Source organism: Coenobita brevimanus, chromosome 93 (assembly GCF_032717465.1).
Source record: "Coenobita brevimanus isolate Jiangsu-jjx chromosome 93, ASM3271746v2, whole genome shotgun sequence".
NCBI lineage: Eukaryota > Metazoa > Arthropoda > Malacostraca > Decapoda > Coenobitidae > Coenobita > Coenobita brevimanus.
Window position 1 is genome coordinate 60,758,695 of NC_137046.1, and position 10,059 is coordinate 60,768,753.

At 40.8% G+C, this 10,059-nt stretch overlaps 1 protein-coding gene across 1 annotated transcript; it reads right to left on the reverse strand.

Annotated features, from left to right (window-relative positions):
• Window positions 1-394: 394 nt before the first annotated feature.
• Window positions 395-9,461, reverse strand: LOC145412594 (MOB-like protein phocein). Its single transcript, XM_080282505.1, has 5 exons — window positions 9,386-9,461; window positions 3,682-3,845; window positions 2,597-2,806; window positions 903-1,014; window positions 395-528 (listed from the first exon to the last, which is right to left on the reverse strand). The coding sequence occupies exons 1-5, from the start codon at window positions 9,443-9,445 to the stop codon at window positions 403-405; spliced, it is 672 nt and encodes a 223-aa protein (XP_080138631.1). The 5' UTR covers window positions 9,446-9,461; the 3' UTR covers window positions 395-402.
• Window positions 9,462-10,059: the final 598 nt, after the last annotated feature.

Sequence of the window (10,059 nt, forward strand, 5' to 3'; positions counted from 1 at the left end):
CTCTTGGAACCTCCATAGTAAGTTGAGTTTCATATCAAAAACTTCATGGAATTAGCCACCTTCCTAAATGCAAAATCATGACAATTCTAATTTATTCCAATGTAAAAGCAAACAAAATTCTTCAGTTAAACATAATATATGTCCTCATTATACATCCAGGAAGTGTTCTAAAATATCACAGTTATTTCCATACAACTGGTCCTGTGAAATGAGGCAGATAAGTTTTATAGGTAGCAATGAAACTTTAATAAGCCATTTTTGTGTATATTACAAAGGACTAAGGTAAGCAGCAAAACAGAAAACAAAAAACATAACATATAACAAGAACTGTCTGTACTGTATTTAGAGTAATGGAAAAAACTTACCTTGCTCATGTACAATGCATACAAACACAATGGTATATTAAGCTTCAGATTCCCCATGGTCAGAACTCTCATCCTCAAGGATAGGTACAATCAAATTATCCCGGGACATTAGGTTGTACTTTGTCACAAACACTGTGAACCGACGACATAGCGTGGTCTCATTCTGGAAGCAAGTAAAATTCAAATTAGTAAACTGAGACATAACAGTGGCTACCTGATATATATTCTTATCTTGTGGAATGAAAAACAGTGCAAATATCAACCTATGCACTCAAGATACAATCCTAGAGTCCCATTTTCACTGCTTTTACTCCTGATGTTTCAAACTCATCCCATACCAATCACATCATGCTCTGTACATATACAAATCATTACCATGCAAAATTGTGTACTTCTGTGTGTTTTAAATATGAATACTTATCCTGACATACATCATTAGTTACTGTCCAATATAATTTCTCTGGAATATAACAAAATAACCCATGTACAGCAGCTACATTAACTAACAAAATTAATGAAACCCAGATTTACGCTCACCTCAAATTCATCAAACAGCTGCCGATGGTGAAAATATGCATGAGAGAATATCCTATACACCCGTCGACACACAGAACCCAGCTTAGCCACTGATGACTCCTTAATGCTCACTCTGCAAGAAAAGGGCAAATCTATTGTAGTATTAGCACCATTATCATTATCATCCTGGGAGACCTAATGCATGGCACTTTTTATTTCTACTTCACAATTAGGGCATATCCATCAATTTCCACCCTGATATAGCATATCAAGAGGAATCATGTACTGGTTGAGAAACATCCCAAACCTCTCAGTTTATGAATATTAGCCAACAAATGAAAAAGGAACACAGAAGAGCTAATATATCAGGTGAACTTTTGTCCCAACTATACATTCTCACCCCTTCTTGCACCACAAGGCTTACACAGCTCTTCACTGCAAAAATGCTGGGGAATGGGTTTACCATATTCCCATGCCAAAACTGGGACAAGGAAAAGGATTCAGCTCTCCCACCTCCTTAGTTCTCTTGAACAATAACCAGGTTGCTACTCCTGCAATGAAGTAGTACTGTTGCATGGTAAGTTATTATGCCCCATTCCAAAAATCAATGTGTTCTACAATTACATGCAAGCTTAAAGAAATCACAATAAGCAGGAAAATGTACAACTGTAACTCACTGTAAAGACTTACATATAGGTCTCAACATTCACAGGATGTAACATACATATTCAGCCTGACCTAAAAATTTTTAAGGATGAATCCTTTAGACAATAATCTCACAGAAAAACTGTCAAAAAATTAAATGGATCCAACAGATCTGAACCTAGAACAGCATGTGCCTGATCACATTGCAAAGTAACTACTGTAACTGAATACAATAAAAGGTTATTACAGGTATTCTGTGTTCACAGTTATATGATTTTGAAGTAATAGTACACAAGGTACCAAGTAATTCAATTGTATCTCCACCTTGGAATGCTTATCCTAGTTGTGGGGATGACCAGAATGGGGCTTCACATAACTGTGTAATTATCTAAATGGAAGGGCTATGTTAAAAATTACAGAATAAATAGGGGGGAATAATGTCCACTCTACCAGGAAGGGCAAAACCAAACATGCATTTAAATACTACATAATTTGCAATTACCCATATTCCATATTACCATACTGCCATGAATGCTGAGACCTGATTGTACAAAAAATATTCTGATGCATTATTACTCTACCCCATCCATTATCTCTTCTGTAATTTAATCAATCTGCTCTGGATTTTTGTTAGTTACCTCTATGCAAAATGCTGGCAGTGTTGATCGTATCTACTATCTATTGTAGCTTACATATACTGTAGTGTAGTAAGTTTAGCACAGTAATTATTACCAATCTAATTAGAAAGCCTACAGTACAGCTAGAAGATATATGAAGAAATGATTGCCACTTTCAATACAAGACATGACTGTTTATCTTTTGTAAAATACAGCTAATGATAAAAATGGGATACTGGTAAATAACACCAAAAAAAGGCCCTGGGATGATGGGGAATAAAATTCAAAGCAAATTAGCCTATTTGTGCATTAAAAGCTAAGTAAGAGAGAGATCTACGATAAAAATATGAAAAAAGCAAATTAATCTCATATTAATTAATCCCACTTCAGAATGCGGAAGCCAAAGCAAGGGTACCCGGTACGGTAGTTGCACATTTAAAGTACGTGACTCACCTACTCGGAAAATATTTATTTGAATTAAGAAGGCAGGCTGCACCGTCAAGTGTGTGTCGAGTATAATCTATGGCAGGGCATTCCTTGGGAGTTTTGTGGGCTGCACAGAGGAAAATCCATTGTTCTGTTGCTGTCATTTGTGTACACGTCGAAGGCTGACATTCTCCTTGCAACCGTACTGCTAAACCATTGAGTTCCATACAAAACTGCCTGTAAATAAAAGACAGTATAAATGTAAAATCACAGCACTGTACATAAACCTGTCTGCAGGCACATATTTAGAAACTTAAAAGTATGATGCCACTGCCTAAAAAGGGAAAACATTTTATAGAGCCATGAGCAATGGAAATGGGACTATCAAAGAATGTACCGTATGTAGCTAAAGTGGATTGGCTATAAAATACTGATAAGGTGAATTGTGAAAAATATGGAGTACCGTAAGGAAGTCTGCTGACACAAGGGTTGGGAAAAATGTGTTTTGAGGGCACGGTTAGATGCAAAGAAACGATATACATGAGGCGAAGAAAAGGGTACACTGTGCTTGAGAGAGCCTGAAGGTGGAAAGTGGCATGACTGGGCAAAATGGTGAATGACTATAGGCCTAGCTACATTGTTTAATAAAGCAAGGTATGGAAGTTCATGGGGTTAGGAAACAGAGTTAGTTGGATGAATTTCATATGGAGGAACATATATCAGTTTGGCAAACTTTTTTTTTACCTTGACAGGCAATACACTATCTGGCAAGCAGTGTGAAATGCAACTATAAAGAAAAATACCTGGTACCAAAAACTATGTGCTGATAGTTAGGCCTTTGAGGCACATCAGTTTGCTTGCTAAGTAAAGGAGTATATGGCTGATTTCACTGGACATGCTGTGACAGTTCTCCTACTACTGTACTGTGTTTTCCCATTCCTTGCTTTTGTGCCCTACCAACTTCATCTTCAAAATGGTGATAACTGGTTACACCTATTTTGATGTTATTAAAACATACTGTAGTTTGTATCTAATACTGACAGCTTTTTACTGCATTATTTTTCATCTACTTATTCATTAACAATAAATAATTAAATAAAAACTTACCGTACCTGAGATGTTCATACTTCCATACACCCTCATCTTGAGTCTCAGGTGCATTGAGAATGGTGTCGATATTATTGTGGTCCAATCGGATTGTCTGCTGAATGTACTGCTGAACTACAAGAGTTGAATCCATCTCTTCATAGGCTTCATCACACCAGCGGTAGAAGTTCTGAAACATATAATTAGGTTAAGTACTGGTATGCTCTGACACTACACTGGTAACCTAAGTACAAGTAGTGCAGCAATGTTTAAGCCTAGGATACACAACGTTTTCTGCTGAAGGGCTAAACTTTATATTCAGCAAGACTTGGAATGCTTCGTTATTCCTATACCTACAGTGTATTCTTTTTACCCTAACCTGGCCCATTCTGTCACCTTTCTGCATCTTATTTCATGTAACTCATGTAGCAGAAAGGACAATACTAAGGCTCTAAATCCTTTCCACAGCATTTCTTTGTTAATGACTACATCATACTTTAGTGTTGAGCTATTGTTATAACTCAGCATTCAAGATGGAGCAGTAACAATTTCAGGTCAAATTAGAGCAAACAGAGCTTAAGGTACCGGTATGCATGTAAAAGAGACCAGAGCATTAAAACATGGCTAAGGTCAACACTGTATGGGCTAACTTATAATCTATTCTTAAAACTACCCAGTATATTGCTAGTCTGGTACTGCAACTGAATCACAGTCTTTTCTTTCTATTTGTCTGTTGCTCAGTCTTTTATGATAATGTTATATACTGGCCTATATACTGGTTTTCAAAATCCTAGTACCATCTGTTATCACATCTACATCTTCGTATATTATGAGTACCTTAGGTTAGGTTTACTCATTTTAACATGGATGAAATATTAAGCGGAACTAGGAGCTTGACAATCCTCCCTTCTATGGCCAACTTCACTCTGAAGCATTTGCACCAAAAAATTCAAAGAAAAGATCCCTTTCCCAACTCAGCTGGACAATGAAAATACACACACACACACACACACACAATATTGATTAGAGACCAAAACCTGACATATACCATATTTTATTGCCTCACCAGAAGCCATGCTACTTTGCCCAGTCATTTAAATCATGCAGAGTAACCAGTTGTTCCCCTCATGTAGCACTTTGTGAACAGTACACCCAAACACCCTTCAAAAGTAGTCTACATACTTACAAGCTACACTCAGTTGGAGTGCTTTAATTCACTAGACTTCCATCTGGTTACATGGTCGTCACCCAACACAGTAAAATGTTTCCAGGGCTACATGATACCATTACGCTCGTCACTGTTCTGCTCGTGGGAGAACTACTAGACGTGGACGGGGTAGGGGAAACTCTAACACTGAATTGTTGCCACCGCGGTCCGAAACAAACATGGCTGCGGCTCCCGTAGCACAGGTAGTAGTAAACAATGATCTCGTCCCCTCATTAGACACCTTTCCTCCTCTGCCTGGAACTACAGTTAACCATCACTCTGATCAGTGTGGAACGTGCAATATGCTAACTAGGTTAGATGCTGTAGGCTGTGATCGTTGTGAAACCTGGTTTCACCCCACAGCTATGTGTCTGGGCCTCCCAGACCAGCTAGTGGAAAGCATAAGAGAGTACGATGGTCAGGGCATTGCCTTTATTTGCACAGAGTGCCGTTCTACTACTGGTAAGAGCGGCACCGTGTCTGATTCTGCATTTAGGCAATTGTTTCAGACGGTCAAAAATTATGTGAGGCTGTCCAAACTCTCTCTGCTAGGCCCGACCTGAGCAGCATTGGCCAGGCAGGTCGGGCCGACCAACAGCCTGAGCCAGGGCCCAGCCCAACCATGACAGACAGGGATAGCCTGAGAACCCTTATCAGAGAGGAAGCTAAAGAAATGGAGGAGAGGAATAAAAGGAAGACATCAATAATAATTAGAGGCCTCGAGGTACAGTCTACTGACGCTGTAAATACTGCCTTTGATCCCATAACCAGACTCATTCTGGGATCCCAGGTGACGCTGTCAGACGTAACATGCATTAACAGGGATAAAAAGTTGTACCGTGCTAAGATACTGGATGACGACGTGAGGAAAGAACTGCTAGATAATGCGAGGAAATTACATAACACCCAGTTTAGCCATATCTACATCAATAGAGACCTGACATACAACCAAAGAATAGAACTGCGTGCCAGGCGTGCACAGCGTAACACTGCCAGTGGAGGAGCGGCCAGGGGACCCTCCGATACCGGCCAAGCTAGCCCCCATGCTGCTGGAGATGCCCCAGTTACACCCAGGACTTCCCGAACCCAGCGCACCCCTTTGGACACTCAGGCCGCTGCAACCCACGCTCAAGACAATACACCCATGAGAAATTTAAACCATTAACCTCGCAGTCCTCCCAGGCAACAGTGAGTTTTCACAATTTGAAATTAGGGTTCTGTAATGTAAATAGTATAATTAATAAATTACATGTCATCTCTGATTTTCTGTTAGACAATGGTATAGATATTTTTGGAGTCGCTGAAACCTGGCTGCTGCCTGAAATTCCCGATTCATTTGTTCAGATTAATAACTTTAACCTCTCACGTACCGACACCAAAGGTAATACCCGTAAGCATGGAGTATGTATATATATAAGGAGTAGAATAAGTTATGTAGGTATAAACACCAACTGTGATAATGTCTGTGCCATCCACTTAATTACATTTAACCTGTACGTAATAGTAATATATCGCCCTCCTTCTAACAGTGATGCTGATAACCAAGCACTACTAAATTTCTTACTAGACTTCTGTCCATCCAAAGAGGTTCTAATTGTTGGGGACTTTAACTTACCCCTTATCAACTGGAAATCAAGCACAGCACTGGCTATGAAATATCCTCCTCTCCATCAGTCATTCCTGGACTGTTTTGCATGTCTGGGTCTGCACCAGTGGGTAACTATGCCCACATATCTAAGCTCAGGCACCACTCTAGATCTTGTCTTCACATCCGAGAATGATAGAGTTGGAGAAATTGAGGTAGCGAGTCCCCTGCCCAGCTGTGGACACTGCCCTGTGCTAATACAATATTATTTCCAGGCTGCTGTGGTGACAGATAGCTATTTGCACACCAAGCGCTCCTGACATAAAGCCAAATACAACAAAATAAATAATCATCTGCGTGAAATAGACTGGCATTTTGAATTCCAAAGCCTGTCAATTGATGCCATGTATGACAGATTGCAGTCCATCCTTAGCCCACTAATTGACCAGTATGTGCCAAATATGCCTAGCACACCTCCCTCACCTCCCAGATCACCACCCAAGGCCTTAAAAACCATCGCAGGAAAGCCTGGGAAACATACAAACACTCCAGGAATGTTTATGGAAGACTATCTCCTGAGGCTTCCCGAGCTCTGTCACACTACGACTCTCTCAACGACACCTTTCGTAACCACTTTACACACATGCAAATCAATCACGAAATGTCACTGATTAGAAAACTACAGGTCTCCTCAAAACCTTTTCACCAGTACATCAGAAATAAGAAAGTAGGTGTACCCTCAGTAGGCCCCATAAGATTGGACAATGGTGTGTTAACATCAGACTGTACTCAGATGGCAGAAACTTTTGCCACACATTTTTGTACAGTTTACTCAACTCATGCTCCTCACGCTCCCTTCCCTCACCAAACTTTTGAGGGTATCCTCGACACAGTGACCCTATCCTTGCAAGAAGTGAGAAATAGGCTCGCAGCACTGGACCCGAACACCAGTATGGGACCTGATGGCCTCCACCCCAGTCTTCTGAAATATTGCCAAGCCTTAGCATTACCCTTGTTTTTGATATTTCAAAAGTCTGTCACCATTGGTAAATTGCCACATGATTGGAAAAATCCATTATCATTCCTATATTCAAGAAAGGCTCTCGACACAAACCTCTTAACTATAGGCCTATTAGCCTAACCTCTGTCTGCTGCAAAACCCTGGAAAGATTCATTACAGAGGCATTATACAACTACCTTGACACTAATGGAGTGCTGTCAAATGAGCAGTATGGATTCAGACAGGGTAGAACGGTAGATGACCAACTGTTACTCGTGTATAATGATGTTACGTCGTGGATGGATACTGGATACGTTGTGAATGTTGTCTTGTTTGACTTTAGCAAAGCCTTTGACATCGTCAACCATTCGATACTCACTGACAAGCTGAGGCTACTTGGGGTCAGTGGTTCCTTGCTAACTTGGATCTCTGACTTCCTGTCCGGCCGCACCATGCAAGTGTCTGTGTCTGGCTGCGCCAGTTCCTCAAGGAATGTTCTCAGTGGAGTTCCCCAGGGATCGGTTCTAGGCCCCTTGCTATTTCTGGTATATATAAACTTTCTACCCGCATACATACGCTCCAAATGTAAATTCTTTGCTGATGACATGAAGATTTACCTTAAGTTGCGCCAAAACACCTATTCCACATTAGCTGCAGACATAAGTACATGCCAGAAGGACATTGATATGGTCTACAATGTCGCTGAGTCCTGGGGTTTACGTTTTAATCTTGACAAGTGTACTGTTCTGCGATGTCAGAGAGGTCCAGTAGACTGGAATTCTATTGGCGCACTTCAGTATTATCACATGAACAACACCAGGCTCTCCGTAGAAACTACACACAAAGACCTAGGTATCTTGGTTGACAGTTCACTAAAATTTCATTCGCACATAAGAAATACGGTAAAAAAGGCAGCAGGCCTGTCAAATAATTTACTTAGGTCCACCCTCTGTCGAGACCGAGATTTTATGTTGACTTTATACAAATCCCACATCAGACCCATCATGGAGTTTGGCTCCACTGTATGGAACACAGGCTACCACGGAGATCAGAGGCTCCTGGAGTCTGTACAGCGCAGATGGACTAAGCAAATCAATGGCCTGTCTGAACTCAGCTATGCTGACCGTCTGAAAAACCTGGGCCTGTATTCTGTAAAAGGGAGACTGATCAGAGCTGACCTCATTAAATGCTGGAAAATCTTCCATCGCCAGTCCCCAATTGCACCGCCTGAGCTCTTTTCTCTTCCTTCATTAACTCACACCAGGGGCCATAGATTCAAGGTGGCCAAGTCCCGCACTTCAGTTGAGTGTAGACGCAGGTTTTTCAGCATCAGATGTATAGACCTCTGGAACTCTCTTTCAGATGATGCTGTTAGTGCTGACTCAGTTGCATCATTTAAAAAGTCCCTCCACTCACAACTAGGTCACATCCTGTTCGACTATATAGAATAACTACGACTCTTAATTCGAAGTCCTTCAAGTAGTGCAACTACCGTGCATATGGCACAAAACTCAGCCTCTAATCACTAGTCTATTCTGATGATGATGTATATAGGAAACGAGGCTGGCGTGCCAGCAGGTATGGGCTGCCCTACTTCTTGTAATGCAGATTCCTACCGAGCCATACTGTTAATTGTAGTAGGGTAGCCAACCAGGTGAGTAAACCAGGTGAGTAAACCTGAAGGAATCACTACATTGTGAGTGGACGGCGATTGCCCCACCTACCATTTTACTCAACAAACTAGTTCCTATTGAAATGGTACTTGAATCTGCGAATTACTTTAAATTTTCTTAGTATTATAACAAAGCCACTTTAAGCGAAAAGGCTGTCACGGGGAACCCTATGCAGTTGCAAGATGAATGGCAGCTCTGAAGCATTATTTTCATGTATCATGTGGTTCTTTAAATTCCTGGCAACCTATGGCCTGGGCATACTCACCTCGGCTTTAGTTCCCGGCCGATTCCTTCGTAAAACAACATTTTGGTCCGCCATCTTCATCTCAACAACTAAGCTGTCGCTGGCGCAGCGTCTCAGTCCTCTCAAGGACAAAGACAGCTAAAGTGGTAATTGCCCTAAGACCTTTATTGCTGGCCAGTAGAATTGCAGGACAATGTTAGATATACGTAATTAGTATTCTTTAATACGTTCAATGAATTACAATTATTAAAGTTTGTTTCATCAGCACATTATGGAAAAACAATTCAGCAACAATGGCTAGGTTTCGAACGTCGGATTGGAATATCAAAACAAACAGACCCGACATCTGGCGTTTACCTAGGCAACCACACCCAGCCTCCTCCACAGACTATTAACTTTAAGGTTAACAAACTTGATGAATACACCCATGGGCAAATACATCGAATCATCAGTTTCTGTAGTGTAATGCTAGAATCACTGTAAAGCTCAAGATCATTTAGAAACAACAAATTGAAACATTGCGTGGCCTAGAGTGAATAAGATTGTCAAAATACAATACAGTACCAGCCAAGCACAGCTCAGCAGTTCACACCAAAGCTACATCGTTTTTTTTTTTTTTTTTATTATTCACTAGGTGTAGTACTGGTACTTTCGGATGACTCTGCACTGATTGTCAAGCCTGTAAACCAGAAAAC

Excerpts from the sequence above, each read along its gene's own strand:
- LOC145412594 (XM_080282505.1), bottom strand. The coding sequence starts at position 9,445 with ATGAAGATGGCGGACCAAAATGTTGTTTTACGAAGGAATCGGCCGGGA. Across the intron at positions 3,846-9,385 it reads GGCCGGGAACTAAAGCCGAG|AACTTCTACCGCTGGTGTGA; the intron begins GTGAGTATGCCC and ends TATATGTTTCAG. Across the intron at positions 2,807-3,681 it reads TGGAAGTATGAACATCTCAG|GCAGTTTTGTATGGAACTCA; the intron begins GTACGGTAAGTT and ends TTTTATTTACAG.